General features: G+C 32.3%; 2 protein-coding genes and 1 long non-coding RNA gene across 4 annotated transcripts; all 3 read right to left on the reverse strand.

Annotated features, from left to right (window-relative positions):
* Positions 1-4,761: 4,761 nt before the first annotated feature.
* LOC139432299 (tigger transposable element-derived protein 1-like) lies at positions 4,762-5,196 on the reverse strand. Its single transcript, XM_071200792.1, has one exon. It carries the CDS (start codon positions 5,194-5,196, stop codon positions 4,762-4,764), a length of 435 nt encoding a protein of 144 aa, XP_071056893.1.
* A 4,401-nt stretch (positions 5,197-9,597) lies between these two features.
* On the reverse strand, positions 9,598-17,564 carry LOC139432281 (uncharacterized). Of its 2 annotated transcripts, XM_071200765.1 has the most exons (5): positions 17,371-17,564; positions 17,146-17,286; positions 16,822-17,077; positions 10,226-10,617; positions 9,598-10,176 (listed from the first exon to the last, which is right to left on the reverse strand). In XM_071200765.1, exons 2-5 carry the CDS (start codon positions 17,248-17,250, stop codon positions 9,697-9,699), a joined length of 1,233 nt encoding a protein of 410 aa, XP_071056866.1. In that variant the 5' UTR covers positions 17,251-17,286; positions 17,371-17,564; the 3' UTR covers positions 9,598-9,696. The 2 variants fall into 2 exon arrangements, with proteins under 2 accessions (XP_071056866.1, XP_071056867.1); XM_071200766.1 differs by having other exon boundaries at positions 9,598-10,151; positions 17,146-17,564.
* A 4,269-nt stretch (positions 17,565-21,833) lies between these two features.
* On the reverse strand, positions 21,834-22,845 carry LOC111419562 (uncharacterized). The gene is made up of 4 exons (XR_011642150.1): positions 22,570-22,845; positions 22,262-22,508; positions 22,128-22,204; positions 21,834-22,069 (listed from the first exon to the last, which is right to left on the reverse strand). It is a non-coding gene; the product is annotated as an uncharacterized lncRNA (long non-coding RNA).
* Positions 22,846-24,320: the final 1,475 nt, after the last annotated feature.

Consider the following 24,320-nt stretch of genomic DNA (forward strand, 5'->3'; position numbering starts at 1 on the left):
CAGCTATATCAGACGCAATGTCAACCACTTTCTTGCCACTATGAATAGTTTTTGGTGCGATAGACCATAACACGGCGTTGTAACTTTCATTGCTGTTTTGCGTATATCCCCCTAAACACCTTGTCAAAAGATCTTCCCTTGACAGTTCTTCGTACACAGGTTTCACTGCGCTGAAAACATCATTACCGATTGCTGGCTTGTGAGTGTACTCATCGATTTCTGACAAAGCGTACGCTTTTTGCCAGGAACACCACGACTCAGCACCAACTGCACAATTGTCATGCTTTGGAGTTTCATCTGTTCAAATTTTATGATACAAAGTAGCCCAGATCTCTTTTTTCATGTCCTTCATGGAATCGCAATTTCTGCGAATAGCCAATCCATAATATAAGGAAAGTTCATCAATCAATTTTCCTGTTAATTTTCCTTTGTCTCCTAATCCGCGGGTGTTTCTTTTTAGATTTCGTAACCGTGTGCCCATTCGTTTCTAAACGTGATCGACGCATTCTTTTTTGGTTACTATTACACTGTAATAGGGCTGAGCGTCCATAATACCTTTGAAGGTTTTGCTGTCTCTGTCTCCTACGTAAAAACAGTACTTCAAATTATGTTTTTCTTCGGATCGTTGAAACATCTCTACGACGGAGTTCACTCCCATTTTTCCTGAAGATCCGACATGGTTTATATCACATATTTCTTTATGATCTTCGACCCAATCTTGAAATTCCGCAGTATCTTTACCTTTCCAGTAACTACAATTTTTACAAATTTTTGGCTTTATATTTGGAATTACCCCTTTGTTCGATAGAAAGGGGTAATTCCAAAGTAAAGTTTTCTACTAAAATGAGTTTTTGTGATGGTATTGTTTATTCAGGTACCCGAAAGCCTACTTCAATAGCGTTTTTGAAAAATGATATTTTATATTTTTTTAACTTTTTTGTACAAGGTCAAAATACCTACATATACAGTAGACCCCCGACTTACGAGAACATTTGTTCCGTAATTTTTCTCGTAACTCGAAAATCTCTTAAGTCGAAAATCTCGTAAGTAGAATTCGCAATTATTGAAAACAGGAATAGATATGCATGTAGTAAAAATTACCGTATTCTTAGTACGGTGTCATAATAAACTACTAAAATAAGAAAATATACAGAGTGTCCCTCAAAAGTGGCTCACCCCCATATTTTTTTTTTATTATTAATGATATAAGAAAACCATTTGGAATGCATGGTTAGGTCGCTAAAACGGATTATTAAGACATGAAATCATTCTTTTTGTACTTCCGGTTACACCGGATGTGAGTACTAATTTCGCTATTTTTTTAAATCTATAATTTTTTTTTCTTCAGTTGGGTAGACAGTATAATTTCACATAACTTTTACTTGAAAAGATTTTCACGATCGCTTATAATTTTTGAAAAAAAAATTATTTTCGTTATTTTTTAACGTTTTAGTACCTTCGGAAAATGTATTACAACTTTTGACACATAGTAGCTAGGTTAATAGTACGAACTATGTTATGTCCCTCTTGATTTGCTATTCCTCGAGCAGTGATCACTGCTATGTTTTAGTTAGTGGTTCTTTTTTCATAATAGTATAAATTAACAGTTGTATTAAATTAGTTTTAAAAGAAAAACGCTATCCAACAATTAAATTTAATTCAATTGTAAGTTCAAAGAAACTAATTTTCAAAATGCTCCCGCCTCGATTTTGACATAATTGTATCTTGCGTATTGTCGATCTAACGACCCGACGTTATTCCTGCGGAGATATTTAATTAATACAATTTCTAACTCGATTTATTTTCTAATACCTCACGAGACCTTACTGGTGTATTATACAGCTCATTTTTGATTTTGCCCCATAAAAAGAATCTAAAGGTGTGAAGTCAGGTGATCTGAGAGGTTTTAACCACAATAAAGTAAACAATCCAAATTATAATGTACAATGGACATTGTAAGTAACTATCAGCTACAGAACATTTAGTGTAAAAGAACAAAAAATAAAGAAAAAAATAAAAAATGAAAAATAATTGAATTAAACTTAATTGTTTGATCGCGTTTTTCTTTTAAAACTAATTTAATACAACTGTTAATTTACACCATTGTTAAAAAAGAACCACTGACGAAAGCATAGCAGTGATCACTGCTCGAGAAATAGCAAATCAAGAGGGACATAACGTAGTTTATAATATTAACCTAGCTACTATGCGTCAAAAGTTGTAATACATTTTCCGAAGGTACTAAAACGTTATAAAATAACGAAAATAATTTTTTTTTCAAAAATTATAAGCTATCGTGAAAATCTTTTCAAGTAAAAGTTCTGTGAAATTATACTGTCAACCCAACTGAAGAAAAAAAAATTATAGATTTAAAAACTAGCGAAATTAGTACTCACATCCGGTATAACCGGAAGTACAAAAAGAATGATTTCATGTCGTAATAATCCGTTTTAGCGACCTAACTATGCATTCCAAATGGTTTTCTTATATCACCAATAATAAAGAGAAATATGGGGGTGAGCCACTTTTGAGGGACACCGGTATATAAAGGTGTTCCAACAAGGGCGCCGGATTTAATTTTAAAGAAAAACACATTTATTTTTTGAATTAAGCAAATATTTTGATTTCAACATAAAGAAAAATAGTTCCGATTAAATATGAAATACAACATCAGGCAAATGGCCACCACGAAACCTCTGGCACAGGTTTATTCTTTTGTTGAAATTTTCAATAACGTTTTCGCATAAATGTGGCTGTATTTCACCAATAACGCGCCGTATTTCCTCTTTAAGATTTTCAACTGTTTCAGGTTTATTCGCATACACCTTTTCCTTTACATAGCCCCAAAGACAAAAGTCCATCGGTGTTAGATCGCACGATCTTGGTGGCCAATATTGATCGCCAAATCGAGAAATGACACGGCCCGGAAACTTGGTCTGCAGTAACGCCATTGTTTCACGTGCTGTGTGGCAGGTCGCACCGTCTTGTTGGAAAAACATGTCCTCCACATCAATGACATCCAATTCGGGCCACAAAAATTCCGTTAACATTTCCCGACCGCACACCATTAACAGTTTGCGCATTTCCAGCCGCATTTTCAAAGAAATAAGGTCCAATCACTCCGTCAGTCTAAAATGCACACCAAACAGTTACTCGCGGCGGATGTATTGGTTGATTGAGTACCACACGAGGATTTTCAGCACCCCCACCTCGACAGTTTTTTTTATTTACGTATCCGTCGAGTTGAAAATGTGCCTCATCTGAAAATATGATTTTCTTCGAAAAGTCCGCATTAATTTGATGATGTTCCAACACCCAATCAGCAAATCCACGGCGCTGCGCATGGTCCCTCGGCTTGATTTCTTGCACCAATTGAACCTTGTACGCGTGCAAATGCAGATCTTTTACCAAAATGCGTTGCATAGTGCTTCTGGAAATGTTTAATTCTTGACCACGATGCCGAATGGAAGTTCCTGGATTATCGACCACAGATTCCCTTACTGTGGCTATGTTTTCAAGTGACCGACAAGGACGACGACGAACATTGATCTTCTGATCCACCAGCATAAATTTGGTCTCAAATTTTGTAATTAAACGCCTCACTGTTGATTCATTTGGCGCATTATTACGACCGAAAACTTGACGTAATTGGCGAACAGTTTTCGCAAAACTTTCACCATTTTTGTAATGTGTTTTTACAATAGTTCGACGTTGTTCGTTTGAATAGTTCACCATATTCATAAATCGCGCGGTCTATACGTGACAACTGTCAAACAAAAAGCGCCGTACAACTCGTATTAATAAAATGGCGGCAAATTTAAATCCGGCGCTCTTGTTGGGACACCTTTATTTATCAAGAAAAAAATAAAACGTATTTACAAATTTATCACAGTATCCTTTAAAATGGAACTAGAAGGTTGAGGATAACTTTGTATTTTAGGTTTTTTGCGTATAACAAATGCGTCTAAAGTTATTTGCCTTTTTCTTTTCTTTTTTTTGTGTTCTACTCTTTCCACCATTTCTTTATCCGGGTGATTATTAACAGCTGCTTCTCTAAGAAAATCCCAAGCTTGGATTATTGAAAACAAAGTATTAGAAGAAATATCTTCAGATTCTAGAATTGATTCCTCTTCATCGATATTTAATTCGCCAACAGTTTCATTCATTTTCTCTAAAGCTTTTAAATCTTCTGTAGAAAGGTCATCATGAAATTTTACTAACTCATTTATGTCATCAACTTCTACATTTATGCCAAGAGGTGCACCTATCGTCACAATTTCCTTTCCTATTTCATCAGCTTCATCTACCGCTGCATTATCTTCATAAATAATTTCGGGCATCAAGTTTTTCCATGCCGATCTTAGTATCCTTATGGTTAGATCATCCCATGATTTTACAACTAATTTAACGCATTCCAAGATATTAAATTTTGTTTTCTAAAATTCTTTAAGGGTCATAGAATCGTGAGCGTTCATCGCATAGAAAAGTTTTGAAAACGTATGTTTGGTATACATTTCTTTAAAATTGGCAATCCGATGGCTGATCCATCGGTTGTAGAATTAAGGTTGTGTTTGGGGAAAGAAATTTTACAGTAATCCAATCAAATTTTGTATCGAAAGTAAGAATTAGGTTAGGATCATGACCAGGGGCGTTATCCAGTAATAATAGAGCTTTAAGTGGAAGTTTATTTTTTATGAGATAATCCTTTACCATAGGACCAAAGATGTTGTTTGCCCATTAGCTGAAAAGATAACGGGTAACTCAAGCTTTCTTATTAAATTGCCAGTAAACTCCCAAGCTCTCTTTATCGACTTTTTCTATTTTAAATACTCTATGATTGGCAGAATGATAAACAAACATAGGTTTTAATTTCATATCTCCAGAAGAATTTGCACCAAGAAGAAGTGTTACCCTATCTTTCATAGGTTTATGGCCTAGAAGGCGCGACGTTTCCTGTGTGACATATGTTCTGTTCGGTAACTTTTTCCAGAACAATCCAGTTTCATCGCAATTAAAAATTTGTTGTGGGAGGAAACCGTTATCTTCCACAAATTTTGCGAATTCGATTTTAAAGCGTTCTGCCTCCTCTCTGTTCGCACTTGCAGCTTCTCCATGTCTAACGATACTGTGTATACCACACCTTTTTCTAAATCGATCAAACCAACCCTTATTAGCTTTAAAGTCATTAAATCGCATATTTTCTATATTTTCCATTCCACTTTTTAAGTAATTAAAAATTCTCAGTGCTTTTTCACAAATAAATGCACCAGATAGGGACTCCCCTCTCATCTCTTTGTCTTTAATATAAATCAGTAGTAAATTTTCCAGTTCCAGAGTTTTCTGCTTTTGTTTAAATAAATTCATCAAATTAAAGAGTATTGCAAATGGTATTAATACTTATTCCAATCGGTTCGGTAATTTTAAAACAATGGCCCATAATATGTGAAAAAGGGATTTTTTTAGACAAAATGTGAACTAAAAATTCATTCAATATCCGTGGAGAGTCGCAGAAAAATTCTTTTTTACCTTCTACGTAAAGCTTGCTCTTTACTCATCGGTACGCACGATGAGAATCTGTGGAGAAATTACCAAAAATTCTGATCTTCTATATGTGAAAGCACAGCTTTTTCTTGTACATGAAATTCCGCGCAACTACACCGTTAGACATTTTTAGGTTTCATGTTTCGTACGTTTCTGAGATTTTACGTGTAGATTTTACAAAGGATCTTCGCATACAGGTTTGTCCCATCTTTTTTTACCTACTTGAACAATATTAAAATAAATACATTTCTCGTGGACAAATGAAAAGGTCTTTTCCCGGAATGCTAAGAAAAAAGTGAGCATCATAAAAACCCCCACTGTACCGTAAGGGAAGGTTTCGTGGAGAGTAAGATTGCTGAAGTTATTCATTCGAGTTCCATATTCAGCGTTAAACAGTTGTTCACAAATTGTATCCTGTAATATAGTTTAATTGTATACTTGATTATAAAATGAGTAAAAGACAACGAATTTTTGAGTCTGAAAACGACCCCCTTAATTTCTGTTATGTGTGTGGTGAATATGTCATCAAGAAAAACATGCGTAAATGTACAAGAAAATTATCTCCAATATTTTGGAATAGCAGTTGAGAATCTTCAAGAATAATGGACACCAAGTTTTTTATGCCTTAATTGCCATATAAATCTTAGTGGATGGGCTTCCGGCGCGCCAGGGTATGTATTTCATGTTAAAAATACTTTATAGTTTATAACTTTTTTTAATGTAGGCGGTACATGAAATTTGGCGTTCCAATGGTTTGGAGAGAACCACTTTGTCATACAACCGACTGCTACTTTTGCCTAAGTAAACAAACCGGAATTGGAAAAAATATGTGATGGGTTTATGCAAATGAACCATCTGTCACGTTTCCAGTTTCGCATTCAGATACACTTCCCATCACCAACTGCCGAGTCCGCAGTCCCAAACTTCCATTATATCTCAGTCCTCAAGTACTGATACGTCAGATTTCCAAAGTGATTTAACTAAATGTCAAGGACAGCATGAAAAGCATCTTCTAACACAGGAAGAACTAAATAATTGGGTGAGAGACTTGAAGCTTTCAAAGGAGAAAGCAAAATTACATGCATTTCGTATGAAGCAATATCACTTTTTGGATACGAGTGTTAAAGTAACATCTTAGATAGTGAGGGTTTAGATGCTATACCCAATAATAAAGAAAAATATATAAGTTTTTCCAAGTCAGTTTTGGTTGATAACGAAGGTGACAGACGAAAATATCTTACAATACGCTTCCTCGACTCCTTCCGCTTCATGGCCCCTTCTCTAGATAGTTTGGCTAGTAATCTGAGCGAATGTGACTTTAGTCACGTTAAACAATCTTTCCCCGAACACGATCAATTTAAATTAGTCACGCGAAAAGGAGTATTTCCTTACGAATACATAGACTTATTTGATAGGATGAATCAAACTGCTCTACCAACGTAAGGTAGCTTTCTACAGTAAAATGTCCGATGAAAATGTAACTGATGAGCAGTATACGCATGCAGTAAACGTTTGAAATAATTTTTCTTGTAAAACATTATTACATTGTTCAAACGTTTACTTAATAACAGATGTGCTACTGCTATCGGACGTTTTCGAAAAATTCAGGAAAGTTTGCCATATTATAACCTCGACCCCGCCCATTATTTTACTGCTCCTGGTCTTTCGTGGGATGCCATGCTCAACAAACAAACGTTAATTTAGAGTTGTTAACTGATATCGATCCCATTTTATCCAGAAAGGGATATGTGGTGGTATATCTCTACGGTCGCCAATAATAAATATCTACCATCATACAACCTGAAAATTTCCGCAAATTTAGCATATTGGGATGTTAATAATTTGCATGGATGGGCGATGTCTCAATATCTACCAATAAGTAACTTCAAGTGGATGAGTGAAGTTGAAATAGAAAATTTTAATATTGGTAATATTGATGACAATTCGGATGATGGTTATATATTGGATGTGGATATTATTAATCCGGATAATCTCCACGATCTACATAATGATCTACCGTTTCTGGCAGAGAATATTTGCCGTCTTAATTGAAAACAGTCTCCGACCAATATTCGATTAATAGCCAATTTCATGAATAAGAAAAACTATGTTGTTCATTATAGGGTTTTAAAACATGCCATCAAGCATGGATTATTTGTTGAAAAAATTAATCGAATGTTGGGATTTAAACAGTCACCTTGGCTGAAATCCTACATCAATTCGAAAAAGACTTTTTCAAATTAATGAATAACGCTGTTTTTGGTAAAACTATGGAAAACGTCGATAAGCGAATTGATTTGAGGGTTTGAGTTTTCAAATCGGTGGGAGAAGTAAATTAGGAGCGCGATCCCTTATAGCGAAATTAAACTTTAAAAACATAAAAATCTTTACGGAAACTTTTTCGGTAATTTAGATGAGTAGGTTAAATGTTATCTACAATAAACCTATTTATGTCGGCCTAGCAATACTAGATATATCCAAGTTATGCATGTATGAATTTTTTATGATTTTTTAAAGCCCAAATATGAAGAAAATGTCAAATAGTCTTATATGGACACTGATCGTCTCCATAAATACGGAGGGCATGTTCGGACATTAAAAATCATTTAGACCGATTCGATACATCTAATTATAGCTTGGATAATGAGTATGGCATCCCATTACGAAATAAAGCCATCCCCGGTCTTATGAAAGACGAGAACGGTGGTGGAAACGAGTGATGGAAAAGTTTATCGGGTTAAGGTCGAAAATGTATTCGATACGGATTAATAATGAAAAAATCAAAAGGGATAAAGAAGTCGGTGGTTAAGAAACGGATAACATTCCGCGATTTTGAAAACTGCCTGTCATTAAATTCTAAGTTGTTGGTAAAACAGGTCCTCTTCCGATCCTACAATCATGATGTGTACACAATTATCCAAAATAAATTGGCCCTTTCACTGCATGATACCAAAAGACACATATGTAGAAATAATAATCGATGTACATTAGCTTGGGGCCATTATTGTGGAATAATGGTCTGCGCTAGAATTAGGTTTAAAATTGACAATCAATTGTGACGTCTTAAATAAATTTAAAGAAATTTTTAAACAAAGAACTTTAGCGCTTTTTTTTTATTTTGAATAATGCTGTGTTAGAATTAGGACAATGATTTATCATTTTGTAATCAAATATAGAATAATGTTAAATAAAGAATTTTATGCATCTAAATGCTTGAGTAATAAAACTTGCTGCCACACCACTTTTGAATCGCCCCCTTCCTACTAAAAACCGCTCTAAATCGCGTTTGTACAGGAAAAAATCTTGTCTAGCCTATACTTGCTGGAAAATTGTTGTTGGATAACTTAGGATGCCAATAAAAACATTATTGCATGCACATATTGAAAAGATTATACATTATTTTGTCCCAAAAAAAATCATAGAAAGAGGTTGACATTTTGGGCGCCACACAGCAATACTCCTTAAGGAACGCACTTACGTTTATTAGCTTATTGATCTGCTGGTCAGCGATCTCCTGGAATTCAGAACTTGTCGAAGGTGAATTCTTTTGCGCCGTTATTCTGGGTGATGAACAGCGGCTGCGACTGGTATTCTGGAGGGTAGGGCGGAGAATCTCCACGAGTTGATTGCCGGGGCGGGAGAGGCGATCTTGCAGTCCTGAAAGTGACCAAGGGCTTCATACTTCCTCTCCTGATGGTTTCCTAGTACTTAGCGTAATCTGTAGACTTGGCCGTGTAGATACCGGTGTACCGTTTTCAGGGGTAATTCGCAATCTGTTGTTTTGTGGCTCGCCGTGCAGTTTACATCTCTTGGGATCACGAACCAGTTCGAGTTAGCGTATCCCCATAATTAACACTTCTTGCATTGGATTATTGCCGTCGTACTAAAGAGGCATCTGACTTCTTGTTAGAGCTAATGATGGCGATGGCTAGGTCGTCCTACTTTTATTTCTTCATTTCTTATCAATTATCATAAATTTATGTTCATTTTTTCTTATAATCGGACTTAATGTTGGATTGTAAACAATGTATTGCGGCAATGCAAAAATACTACGAATTTTTTCATTTTCAAATATTTATTTACAAGTAAAATAAAAATTTATTTTGCATTTATCATAAATATTTATATGAAAACCTTTACTTAATATATTTTAATTCAGTTTAGTACTTCTTGTTTTATTTTTAAAAGAGAGGTATCTTCTTCATCGTCTGCATGTACCGCCAACTCTCTATCTGCTAACAACGATGTGGAAGTTCTGCGAAAAGCATGCCCAGTATAGCTATTAGCATCTCCTATATTCAAATAAGACGCTATTTTAGCCGGAATTTTTCCTATGGTGTGAATACCAATAGGTTGAGTAGAACATTTATATTCGGAATAATATATAAAAAAGCTATTGTGTTGAATGTGAGGCGGCCTCAATGATAAATACTGCCTATAAATATTAATTGGTCTTATACTATTGTTAAACATTTTCTCCGTTATAGTAAAAATTCGCGCTTTCAATGATTTCCCGATTTTTGTTTCTGGTATCGTAATTATTAAAAGATCATCTTTATCTTCAATATGGTACGTCATCATATTTTTTAACTCGCAGGAACGACAAGCTCCTGCAATCCCAAATATTAGACAAACCTGCAATAATATTATTAACAGAAAATACATTATTTTATTAAATTATTACCTTCCATAGTAGATACTTATGATCAGGTGCTTCTTCTAAGAATTTACACACTTGTTTTCGATTAAATACATTAGATTGTTTTGGGATGTAACCTAAGTTTTGTTGCTTAATAAACGTAATCAGCCTTGTATATACAGACATGTTAATATTATGTTTTGCGATGAACGTCGATTTTAACATTGAATAAATACTCCATAATGTTGAGGCTTTTTGTGACCTTGCCTTTTCGTTAAAATACATTAGGAAAACGTTTTCGGAATATGTTTCTATTTTTTGACTTTCACACCATGTTATAAAATGTTGATATTGTCGTTGGTAAAGATTTTGTGATTTTGTCGGTAATAATAGTTTCGGCGGAGAGTAAGGAATATCATCTATAATACTGTTTAACTCTGAAATGATGGAAACACATTAAATTTCTAGTTAGTATCTTTGTAATAATTTTTATAATCGTTAATTAATATAAAATATTGATGAATATATGCAATATTGATATTGCACACTAATAGAAGTAATTTTTTTGGCAAATTTCACAATGCTCTTTAAAACCTAATATTTCAGCCAACGTTCATTCAAAAATGCTCTAAATTGACACTATTAATCTTCAGATGCTGTCAAATAGATTGTCATTTTTTGTATCAGAGTATCTTATACAGGCTGGTCAAAAATTGAATTATTGTTTCTCCATATTCAATGGCGAGAGAGTAGAAAATTGTAAATGCAACGCCCCATATTCTTTTAGCCTATCAGAGAAGGAACTTAATTCTCTACAAATTATTTATAAATATTCCTATACCTATTATTGTAGTTTCTCTCATATTGGAAAATTTATCAAATCATGTACAGAATGCAGGTTCTTTTTATTAGAAAGCCATGGAATTTTGACAGTTTTTGGTTCATGTTTTGAGAATAGAATCCCGAACTATTAGGGGTATACATACAGGGTTCCCATTATGTATGGAATATTGTATAGATATATGTTGGTAAGTATAAACTTTATAATAAAAACGTTTTATACAAAAGTTGTTTAATATTTTATTTCCCATAATAAGACAGCATTTAATTGTTTTTATTTATTTATTTCAGAAAACAAATGAGCAACGATTAACACTTGAAGTTTTTTAAATTGTAATGTCCCTTTCGTTAGGCTCATTTAATAGAGATTTTTTTCTCTTTACGACGACGTAAAATTTTAACACCGCTTATATCAGAAAATTTTTTTAAAAAATGTACAAATTGTTTATTAACAAAATTTAACTAATAACATCAATCCAGATATCCGAGATCGTCAAGTACCTCGAATTATTGGAGATGTACACAAATTTTTCGTTTATTTGTGTTATTTTGTATGTAAATTTAAATTACGCAAACAGTTAGTGTTTGCTTAATTAATTTTTTTCTGAGAAATTATTAAATTTTCGAAGAACATCAGAGAGACAAAAAAAGTTTTAGAATATTTTATTATATTTTATTTTAGAATATTTTCATCTATCTAAATAAAATCTTTCCAATGTATTTATCACCTTCATAAAAAAAATCTAAGCAACAATTGAACGGGGGTAGTTACGTTTAGTAACTTAGAAGGGAATATTGAAAGTACAAATAAGCTACAAACGTGTCCTATTATGAGCTAAACTTATTCCCCAAATTTCATTTTCCTGGTGTTTATATCGAAAAAAAAAATTAAACCAAAAAGTTTCGACATTTTTAGAGGGGCGTAGCTCCTTAGGGGAGCCGAAGTCGCCCATGGTTTATATATTAAGTACCCTTAAAATTCACTAAAGAATCACCCCTTGAAGTTTGTTGCAGTCATTCAGATACACCTTGTACAGGGGGTGTCCCGTTAAGGGTACGGAGCGGCTGTATATCGACAACGGTAAGGCCTAGAGGTTTGGAAAAAAAAAATCCTTATAGGCAAAGTGGGCAAGAGAAATAGCTAGAAATTATTTTGAAGTTCGTAATTCGACCGCTAGGGGGCGTAACTGCCATACAGAAACATAAAATTTCCGCTATCTCAGAAAGTTAGACGATGAGCTATAACTTTGACAACATCATTTAGTAGCTTAGATAATACCGCATCGCTTTTGTTTTGCAATATTTCTCATATCTGTCATAACAATGGAGGGGGAGGCCAAGGCATTTTCAAATGTTTACATTAGTGATCGGCCGATACAGATTTTTTTTGCCGATACCGATAATCGGCCGATACCGATTATTAGGATTTGACTATCGTGACATCTGTATGTAAAAGTAAGAATAAGTGGTGTGAAGTTGGTTACGTAAAATAACCGGATGTAGTACAAGATCTAAGATGTCTGACAATGACGACGGAGAGTTTTTTATAAATATATTGTGGAGTTAAATTAAAACCTACTGCGTTTTACTACTAGCAAAGTTCAATAGGTTATGGGCCCAGGTCTCCCAGGTAGCGAAGAAAGTGGTGTTTGTAAAAAAGAAGAACGTAAAAAGTAATAAAAAGAAAAGAAATTGACACAAGATGTCGACGACAGGAACTGGAAGCCATTTTCCGTTATTAGCGGACGGTAATTTTTCGAATTGGTTGTTTCGTGTAAATTGTTTATTGGATGAAAAAGGATGTCGAGACGTAACATTAAATACAAAAACGGAGTCAGAACTAAATGCGATGGACAGCAAAGCTCGAGAACAACATAACCTAGAAAATGCAAAGGCTAAGTCTATAATTGTGCAATGCATTTCTGATCGACACATTGAGTACGTAAAAGATTCTAAAACTGCATATGAAATGATTAAATCTTAGCAAATAAGAGGCTTAGCAAATTCAAGCAGTATTGCACAAAGCGAAATAGAAGGTGAAGTTATGTTTGTAGCAATGGTGGGTTCAACGGTCAAAAACGAAGCAGAACAAGAAGATTTTATTTTGGATTCAGGAGCTACTCAACACTTAGTGAGCGAAAATTTAAAAAGGTATATGTTTAACATTGTTGAAATTCCACCGATAAATATAAAAATAGCCAATGGAAGTGAAATGATGACAAAAGAAAAAGGTTATTTAAAAGTAAAGACGGGGCCAGAAAATGGGAATATAATAATTAATATGGAAGCATTGATTGTTAAGGGATTGTTTCATAACCTCTTATCAGTAAGAAAAATAAGTAAAGCTGGAATAAAAGTAGTATTTGAAGGAGAAGAAGCAAAATTGAATGTTGGTAAAAAGGTAATTAAATTTAAATTGAAAAATGGACTTTTTATTGGTGAATTTTTAATTGGAAATGACAGCTGGAAAAAAGATAAAGCTTTAGTTTCTGGGATGGATGCTGATTTGTGGCATCGACGGTTTGGTCATATAAATAGAAGAGGACTCAATTTATTGAAATTACCATACAGCGAAAACGTATGTGGGACCTGCAAGGAAGGGAAAGCTACGCGGTTACCATTTAAAGAGACAGGAAAGCCACGTTCAAGAAGAATAGGAGAATTGATTTATACGGATGTGTGGGGACCAACAAATATCCCATCGCACAATGATGAAAGGTATTATATAACATTAATAGACGATTATTCACACTTTTGCAAAGTTTACCTAATGAAAAATAAGTCGGAGGTCGAAAATATAATAATAAGATTCATAAAAGAGATGGAAAGTCAAAACATAAAAATATCGAAACTACGAAGTGATAACGGAAAGGAATATGTAACAAAGAAATTAAAAACGTTCTGTGAGGAGCATGGAATCAAACAGGAATTTACCTGTACATATACTCCACAACAAAATTCTGTAGCTGAGAGAATGAATCGAACTATTCTAGACAAAGCAAGATGTATGTTTGTTGATACGAATTTACCAAAATATTTGTGGGGTGAAGCTGTACGATGTGCTGTTTACCAAATAAACAGGTCACCTACAAAAGCGTTGTCAGGGAATACGCCAGCAATGATCTATCTTGAAAAATTGGATATCGACAAACTAAAGGTGTTTGAAGCAAAAGCGTGGATGCTTAGATTACCAAGACAAGATAAGTTGGAAGCAAGAGGAATTGAAATGAGAATGATAGGGTACTCTGGAGCAGGGTATCGGCTTTGGAACCCAAAAACAGGAGAAGTTACTATTTCAAGAGATGTTACCTTTGATGAAAACGATTATAAATATACAGAAAAAGAAGATAAACAACCAGATGTCAGAAATATAATCAACGATGATGAAGGGATGCATGAGAAAAGTGAAGTACAGGAAATAGAAAGAGATGAAATTCAGAATGAAACTGACAATCAAAGGGAAATACAAGAAACAAGAGTAAAGAGAAGAATAAAGATACCAGAAAAATATGAAGATTATGAATTATACACAGCATACTGTATGACAACTTTATCGGAAGACCCGATATCGTATACAGAAGCAACGCAACACAAAGACTGGAAAGAAGCTATAAAAAACGAGTTAAATTCTTTGAAGAAGTTTAACACATATGAAGTAGTAAAGAAACCGAACAACAAAACAGCAATAGAAACAAAATGGGTATTTAAAACAAAAAATGATGGAATTAAGAAAGCGAGACTTGTGAAATGCCATTGTAAAACAAAATGCGGAACAAAAAAATGCCTTTGCAAAGCTGCAAATGTTTTATGCAACTCTAAGTGCCATGCCATAAAACCAGTGTTCTATGATTTTTTAAACAAATGTCCGCTGGAGCAGATTTTTCTAGAAAAATTCGAATAACTCGAGAATGGCCGAATCAAATTGCAAAAAGTAAAGTTATTTATAAACCTTCAAAACAGACAAATCTAAATATGTAAAAATATACAGGATGTTCCATTTAAAAAAATAAAGTAGGTAGCGACTTCCGGTATAATCGGAAGTGCTAGAAATCTGAAAATATTTTAGGCGAAGAGAACGTAATTGATAATACTTAAGTCTGAATTCTCAAATTTTTATTTTGGCCAGAACCCCAGAAACGTCTAATGACCGGTCTCGCTGAGACACCTGTATACGAAGTATATGAGACAAAGTATTGTAATCGTGCAAAAATTCGACCTCGACATTTTGATGCATATACACGTTTTGAGGTCCCCTGAGTCCATATTGATCATTCCCAGAACATGTCCGTGCGTATTTATGTACGATAAGTTAAAAACGCACCGTAATGAAATTAAACCAAAATCGAAAGTTCGTAAACAACTTATGGACCAAATCCACCAACCGGAAATGGCACTTTACCTGAAGACATTTTCAAACGTTTCCTATAAACTTACACTTTTGATATGTATAGCCCAACATATACTTTCGTATACATCTAATAAATGATAAAAAAATACCATATATTGAATTTTAGCGAAATCGCTTGACCGCAAGTGTCACTTTACCTGAACACATTTTAACATTTTCACCATTTTAAAACTTGTAAATAAAACTGGAAAATAAAAAGATGTTATTTCAAACATGATGAATTTCTTAGTTTTAGGGGACAATTTCTCGGAGATCAAGAAAAATATTTAAATGATTAACATAAAATTTTAAGGGGGCATTATGCTATTTAAAACTATTTCATTTTAAATGGCATAATAACTTCTGTGGAAAAAAATTATCTTTTAATGTAAATTCAGCCTTGAATGTGCTGAAAAGTCGTGTTTTTCGCATATTTTAGGTAAGATATCTTGAAAATGTTAGGTGATGAAGTAATTCTGACGTCAGATTCAGATTCAGGATATCGAAAATTATTTGGAAGCTATAGTCTGGTCTTTGGTTTAAAAATTTGTCGGCCTGTTATTGAATGCTAATTTCATGTTGATTAATGTGATTTTGATTCGGTTTTTGGAACATTTAGAAGAAACCTATGAGCTCATAATTTGATTGTAATTTCTAAATCATGTTTTTTTTAAATTCTTTTTAATGAAATTTTAAGAATTTGTACAGGTTCAAATAACTCGTCATTATAAATCCAATTAATATGGTACCAAATAACATTTTGAAACAAATTTCTTTAATAACAAGTTGATAATAGTCGACTAATCTTTTCAAAACTTTGAAAGCAAATTGCCATATACCGACGACCTAAACAATTCCCTTAATTCAAATATTAAATTGTAGTAACAAACAACTATATGTAATCAAAGGGAATAATGTAATAAAAAGATTAAAATGAAACATCTTTCCTTTTCTGATGGTTTATTTATAGAATATGTTTCTTAATTTATTTGCTAATTTTTCATTGTTTTAGTGCCCTATAACGCTATAACCAATTAAAAATGACCATTTCTTTTTTAAATTCATTATAAATACAAATATAGCAATTAATTTGGTAATATTCCAACAAATTATTGCAGTCCACTACACTGGGACCCTATCGATTATATTAATTAAAAATGTATACCCTACTGTAATAGAAAATGGTGACAACTTAATGTAAGTGATTTAGAAATAATTCTCAAAGGCAAAAAATAACCCCTAAAAAATTGTAATTCTCAAATATCCAAATTTTGATATGCCCAAAGCAATGAGATATTCGATTCCATTTTTTTCAGTAGAGATCCACCAAACAACATCCCATTCATCTCAGTTTACATCAAAAATTAATGAATAAAATATAATATATTATGTATAGGATACATTTTTATCTTACCTTCTTGATTTTCATTATTTTCTTCTACTTTATCATGAACCAAATGACTAAACAAAAAATCTTGCTCTTGATCTTTTTTATTATCACAATCCATATCCAACAATTCCTTAAAATTTACCATTCCGTTTCCATCAAGATATGATTCTAACCGCTTCTCCGTTTCTAAACACATTGATTTGAAGTTGTGGGCTACTTGTAACGATCTTGTACATTCCATACATATTAAAGGTGATTTTACCAGCTTCGTTTTCAAATCCTATTTAAGTGAAGAGTTGGTTTTTATAATATTTAGTTTGATTACAATTACTTGAAAAAAAATCTTACAATTTCTGGGACAACAAAATGAAGTTGTAGTAAATGCTCCTTCGTTATGTTCGTTATTTCATTGCTGTTAGTTAATTTTAAACATAATCGACAGATTTTTCCCATTTTCTTCTAGAAATAAGCAAAGATGTTTTTCTTAACCTCAAAAATAAAAATAGAGGTTAACAATAAAAACTTGACACCATTTTGTTACTTCAACATAAATATTAAGAAAACTGGCTTAACCTTTATGTATAATTGTTAATTAAATATAATGTAATATTATTTTAATTTTAAATATTAAAACTTTAAATATAAATTTATCACAGCGTTTGGATCTCTTGTTTTTGTTTTGATCAGTTTTGATCATATATATACTATCTTCTATATCGCTGACTAAGGCAGCAAAAGAGTGTAAACACTAGAGTGCAGATATATATATATATCTGTCTCTGTCGTGCCCCCGTCTACACAAGAGACATGCGTGAACACGTGATGAGTACGCTTTTATCTTATTGGACGGTGAATTAAAAATTAATAGCAGCTGATGACCTTGATGTTTATAAAACACCAAATAAATGTTTGACATAAACATAACCTAAAATCTAATACAATAATGGCTTCTTGTTTTATTTATAACATTTGAAATCGACAAAATTGTCATGGTTACATAAAATTTGGTTTGTTATTTGGGTTGCCTAAACAAAAGTAAAGAATATAATGTTTAATGAACAACCTACATAAAGTTGATATTTAAAGCAATATTCAACGTCAATTTCACACAAAAGTACATATTTTCTAATTTATTTGATGCATCTACGATAATTTATAATTAAAGTCAACTATCTACAATAATTGCATTTCAAAGCTGCATAAAATACGCGCGAAACACTTCAAACTCTTAAAAATTTACGATTCGCGCAAGCGCCTTCGCGATATGGGGGCACGACAAAGACAAAACATATATCATTCCGTCTGCTTTTGATGGAAACGCTCGCCACTCATTGCTTAGATAGGGAGTCAGCGATATAGGAGATAGTATATATATGGTTTTGATACTGACGGCAATACTTGCAACTAAGTGAAATGCTGGTTGCATAAATATCAGTAATTTGTTTTACAGTATTTACTTTTTAATAATTATGTAAATATTAGAATATAAACAATTATAAAAACCAAATGGGCCTCAAAGTCTCAATTTATTTAAAAAAAATTTTTTTTTAAATATATTTAAATTTACATGGTACATGTTTCGACTTTCGTCATCATCAGCCAAATCTATAAACATCAGCAACAAATACATATATTAAAACGTTATGTTCTATCTTCAAACTTTCATCTAAATATGGATTTCCCAAAGGAATCATTGATAACATTCTGTACAGAAATATTATTAAACACGATCCTCTATATGCACCAACAATAAAATCCAATAATATTTTCAAGTCACTCACTTACAACAGAATTAACTGTAAAATTAAACATCTTTTTCAACACTATAACGTAAACATAAGTTTCAAAGGCAATAATCAGCTTATTGACATTTTTTCGAATTACAAACAGATTGAGAAAGATTGTAACAATAGCGGTGTTTATTCTATAAAGTGTAAGAATTGTCAAGCTATTTACATCGGTCAGACTGGTAGGAAATTACACACAAGAATGCAAGAACACAAAAATAGACTATCATCTAACGTTTTTAAACACCACATCGAAACAGGTCATATTATTGACTATGACAACGTTAAATTAATTCATAAATGTGATAAGTAGAGACCGGATTTTAAGCATTATGCTAATTGCTCAATTTTATAAGCAAATATGAGATATTAAGTTTCTAGACGAATTACGCAAAATTAAGTATGTTGCGACATATTCTTTAATGCTTTTTTTGCTTTTTTTGAGATTTTATGCTTTTTTTTATTTCGTGCTTATTTTTAACTTTTTATGCATGTTTATATCATTTTTAAGAGTAATACAATATAATATAAAACAATATACTCGTAAAAACGTGTACATAGAGTAAAATTGGCAACTGTGTAAAGAGTCGTGTGATTCCCCGAAGTTTCCGATATCTCTGTTTACGTTATATTGTGTCGTATTCTAACACGTGTGTAGTTAGCTTTGCGGTGTTCTGTTCTGTGAAGCTGTGCGTGGTACTTATTTGCAAAATGCCAAAATATAAATCAACCGTAGAAGAGTGGATTAGAGGCCACAAAGAATTGAAAATTGACAATAAAAAGATTTTTTGTCAAGCATGTTCTAAAACTGTAAGTACAAATTTGCGAATTCAACATTACTTCGTCTTTTCTTAACTGTTTAAAACGTCATTTTATTTTGATGGCTCTTACGGGACGTTCTTAATTTCTTTAAAATGTGAATAAAATCCTTAACAAAATATGTTTTAATCAAGAACATAACCTTACGTCGTATGGACTTTAGTTTTAATAAACTACTCGCTTACTTCATTGCAGATCGTCTGTAACAAAAAATATTATATTACTCAACATTTGAAAACTGACCGGCATAAGGAGCACATTAAAAAAATCGAGGAAAATAAAAATAAGCAACACACTATTTCGACTACAATAGCTTCAACTTCTATTCACAAAAACACTTTAATTTTGATTTGTGTAGTGCTATGATTAAATCAGATATTCCCTTGAATAAATTACAAAGTAGGTCTTTTAGAGAATTTCTAGAGAAATATTGCAAAAAAATATCCCAGATGAAAGCACTCTCCGTAAGAACTATGTCGCCCCAGTTTATGATGAAACTTTGCAACAAATTAAAAAATATATTGCAAATAACTATATATGGTTCGCAGTAGATGAAACTACTGATACGTGTGGGAGATATGTAGCCAACCTTATTATAGGAGTTTTGAATGAAGATGTTGTAACAGAGAGTTTTTTAATAAGTTCAAAAGAATTAACAAAAACGAATAGTAATACGATTTCTAGATTTGTTCACGACGAGTTAAACAAGATTTTTTTGCCCGAGGCAGTTCCAAATGAAAAAATTTTATTAATGCTTTCCGACGCTGCAGCTTACATGATAAAAGCTGCGTCAAATATAAAAATTTTCTATTACAATTTAATACATTGCACCTGTTTAGCTCATGGACTCAACCGCATAGCTGAAACTATAAGATTGCAGTATCCGATGGTAAATACACTAATAAAAAATGGTAAACCAATATTTATGAAAGCTCCATTGAGAGTGCAATTGTTTAAAGAGACATTGTCTGACATTCCTCTACCCCCAGCACCAGTTTTAACAAGATGGGGAACTTGGCTAGATGCTGTCATGTACTATGCCGATCATTTTAAAGAATTTCAAGGCATAATACTTGAATTTCAAAGTACAGAAAGCAAATCTATTGAAGAATGTCAGAGAGTTCTAAAAATACCCGAACTTGCACAACAATTGACTTTTATTAAAAGTCATTTTAAATTTGTAAGTCAGTGTATTCAATTTTTAGAAAAACAGCAGCTACCCTTAGTAGAATCCGTAAATATTATAAAAAATTTTGAAGCGGCAGCAAATAGTGTCCCAGGATCTATTGGTCAAATAGTAAAAGAAAAAGTGATTCAAACTCTCTCAAAGAATGAAGGATTCCAGACATTATACAAAATATCTACTATTTGAAATGGTGCGGAACATTGCGATTTTGAAATAGATCCAGCGATTATACCAAAATTTAAATATGCACCAATAACAAGTGTAGATGTTGAACGTAGTTTTTCTACATACAAAAACATTCTAACAGACAGGAGACATAATTTTAGCATGGAAAACTTGTAGAAACATTTAGTTATTCATTCTTTTAAGCATTAATTAAGAAATCTTTTAAGCATTGTATAATAGCAGATAGATATTCATTATGTAAACGCAATAAATTGTAAAATATAAATATTAAATATATTATTATCATCATTATAACAAATTTTTATTTATTTTTTCTCTATTATCGTTTTTTGCTTAATTTTGTTTATTCTATGCTTTTTTAACAGATTGTGTGCCTTTTAAGAACTTTTTGTTTAAGATTTTCATGCTTTTTTAGCACTTTTTTCCAGTTTTTTACACTTTTTTATCCGGTCTCTAGTGATAAGGGTCTTAAACTTCACTTATTGGAAAGACTAGAAATTGATAAAGAGAAAAGAAATATGAATTCCAACCTACTTAATGATCAAATTAATGATGATTTCTATAAACCGGTGTTTTCTTTTCTTAAATATTAATAGTTTTTTGATGATTGTTACAGTTTCTTTTTCCTTATTTCCTTTTCTTACTTTGGATTTTTCATTTTCAAATAATAAATCCAGATGTTCGGGATTGTTTTGTTTTGTTTCAGCAACGTTACCGAGAGTTTCCGTTCTTACTTATCCTTATCCCTAGTTTCACTATTACTTTATAGAGGGCTTTTAAGAAACACGATATTTTTATTTAAAAATTTTATTATCACGGTATTTTTCGAGTTTTTTTTTAAGTTTCGGGTATAAATACGGACGAATTCCGGAAATCTCTCTCTTTTTCTGCAATCGAGTGCGCCGAGAAAATATTCGAGTCAGTGAATTTTAAATAGACGGGAAGACATTTTGGAATTTTTTTTGAAATTTGGATTTTGGGGTCTTTGTCTATACTCGCAATTAGCGGATTAATCACGAAACTTCGATTAAATTTTGGAATAAATTGATTGTTCCGAATTTCGGTTGTTTGCCGGATTTATTAACATATTTTCAGTAAACGTTTTGGCGTGAACCTCGACCAACTGAGGTAAGGGTCGTTCATTTTTTTTAAAAAAGAAAAAGGAAAAAAAAATTAACTTAAACTTAATTCGGGTAATATATTCAGGTTCTTTTTGTGGGGAGAGGAAAACTCTGGAACATTTTGTTGGGAGGACAAAAATTTTCCAATTTAAGGCAACACCTGTTAACAATACCTGAAAGAGAATTGGAATTATATAATTTGATTCCTGATATCAAACCATTTATCCTTACCATCTCGAGGAGCGTTGCTGAGGACCGGACTTCTATTTTCTACTCCGAAGGATAAAATCTTCGTTTGAGGGATTCAACTACCGAAGACAAGGTCAGACAAAATTTGCATAACGAAAAGGAGTGGAGTCACTTACTTTCACCTCCCTCTGCTGTATTTTAAGCCCTTCAGGCTCCTGGAAACTAGTACATATATTATAATCAAGTCGATTAATATTTATCGTATATTGTTTTGGTCTCGTTTATGTTTCCTTTTAATTTCAAAAGTCTAATTTTGTTCATTAATTTAAAGTAATTTGTAATTTTGATTTAGTATTGATATACTAAATCAAAATATATACTTGTTCTTAGTGGTACTTTGTTTTGATACTTTAGTTTGTTAACCTAAGCAAAAAAAAAAGAAAAGGTTAGAGAAAGGGTTATTTTTTTTTAAATGCTAGTTTACCTTTTTTTTTGATTTTACACATTTTGTAAAAGAAGCTTTATTTGGGATAAACTTTGTTTGATTTTGATTTACACATTAGCTTGCTTCGAAACCAAGAGCTCTGGGTGACAGATCAGGTTAGGTTTTGTCGTGGTCAATTTTGAGGTTAGGATTTTTTTTTTTTACCCAAATTAGTTTCTTCTTAGATTGAAAAATTATATATATTTTTTTTTTAATTATTATTATTTTATACTTTTCCATTTTGGATTTAATTTTGATATTTTTTTTTTGGTTTCTATGGTATATTTCTTTTATTAAATTATATATTTTGAAACTTACCTAACTGGATTTATTATTATTTAATATCTTTCTTGTTTACTATTTTCTTTTGTGCCACTTGCACTATTGGATCTTTTCACATTTTTTTTTTCACTACTCTTCCCTTTCAGAGCCAGTTGCGGATTGTCGGATCGGGTGTCGCCAAAAATAAATCGAATCCTCCCTTCTCTGAAAGAGTTAAGCCGGGGAGTTCGCAACAAAACCGGGGTCGTGAAAAGAATCTTTTAGTAATAAAACACTATTTTTTTTTTATATTAATATTTTTTTTTGGCGTTACATGATGTTTATATTCTTTTTAATTTTGGTTACATGAATACCGATTTTTATTCGTCAATATTTCTTGTTTGACCGCTTCATTGTGTTTCTTCTCGTGTTGTTTGACAGACATTTTTCCTTTCTTGTTTTGGTCGTTCGTTCTATAATTTTATTTTGATTGGGGTTTATTTTTAAAATAAAAGAAAATTTCGCTTCGCTATACTTTTACCTTTTTACACCTTTGACTGTAAGTAGTGCTTTAATTTACTTTAACGTTTTAATATATTTGTTGCTGATGTTTATAGATTTGGCTGATGATGACGAAAGTCGAAACATGTACTATGTAAATTTAAATATATTTTAAAAAGAAAAAACTTTAAAATAAATTGAGACTTTGAGGCCCATTTGGTTTTTATAATTGTTTATATTCTAAATCCTAATACTATAACAGTTTCATATGGATTTCTTACAATTATGTAAATAGTTGTTTCCACATTAATTATTATTCTACCTTTTTATTACTATCACTAATACTTAAATATGTATGATTAAACTTCTTTCTTGCTATATTCTTATTCAATTCCTCGGTACCGGTTTCAACCTAATTTATAAGGTCATTATCAGCCGAATCTACAAGACCAAGAAATCGCAATTACAAAATTCTTTAAATAAATTAATCGATACAAAATTAAAAAGATAAAAAATCTATAATTAGAATTTTAACTTACGGTCAATAAAAGTCTTTACAAAATGGAGACACGAAATACACATGTAAACATTTAAAAAAATATAAGTTATAACATATTAAAATTTTCACACAATGTATATAATGTAATTAACCCATACAGGGTAATTCAAATTCGATCCACACCATTGGGATCTCAGAAACCATAAGAGATGCAGAAATGGTTAATTGGGGGCAAAGTTGCCTATCTTAGAGCTCATCATTTTTCAACTAAGTTTTTGGATCTAGCCGTTTTAGTTTTTAAAATATGGCCGAAAAACAAAAAAATGAGTTTTTCGTTTTTTGCCTACACGGTAAAAAATAATTAACTCTACAGGTGAATCTGAATGACGTGCCCAAACTTCAGGGGGTGATTCTTTAGGCAATTTTAAAGGTACTTTAATATATGAACCATGGGCGACTTCGGCTCCCCTAAGGAGCTACACCCCTCCAA

This window comes from Onthophagus taurus, unplaced genomic scaffold (assembly GCF_036711975.1).
Source record: "Onthophagus taurus isolate NC unplaced genomic scaffold, IU_Otau_3.0 ScKx7SY_14, whole genome shotgun sequence".
In the NCBI taxonomy this organism is placed as follows: Eukaryota; Metazoa; Arthropoda; class Insecta; order Coleoptera; family Scarabaeidae; genus Onthophagus; species Onthophagus taurus.

Coding starts and splice junctions, on each gene's coding strand:
- LOC139432299 (XM_071200792.1), bottom strand. CDS start 5,196: ATGCGATTTAATGACTTTAAAGCTAATAAGGGTTGGTTTGATCGATTT.
- LOC139432281 (XM_071200765.1), bottom strand. CDS start 17,250: ATGGGAAAAATCTGTCGATTATGTTTAAAATTAACTAACAGCAATGAA. Junction 10,618..16,821: donor AAATAATGAAAATCAAGAAG/GTAAGATAAAAA, acceptor CCATCATTTCAG/AGTTAAACAGTATTATAGAT. Junction 10,177..10,225: donor ATAAGTATCTACTATGGAAG/GTAATAATTTAA, acceptor ATATTATTGCAG/GTTTGTCTAATATTTGGGAT.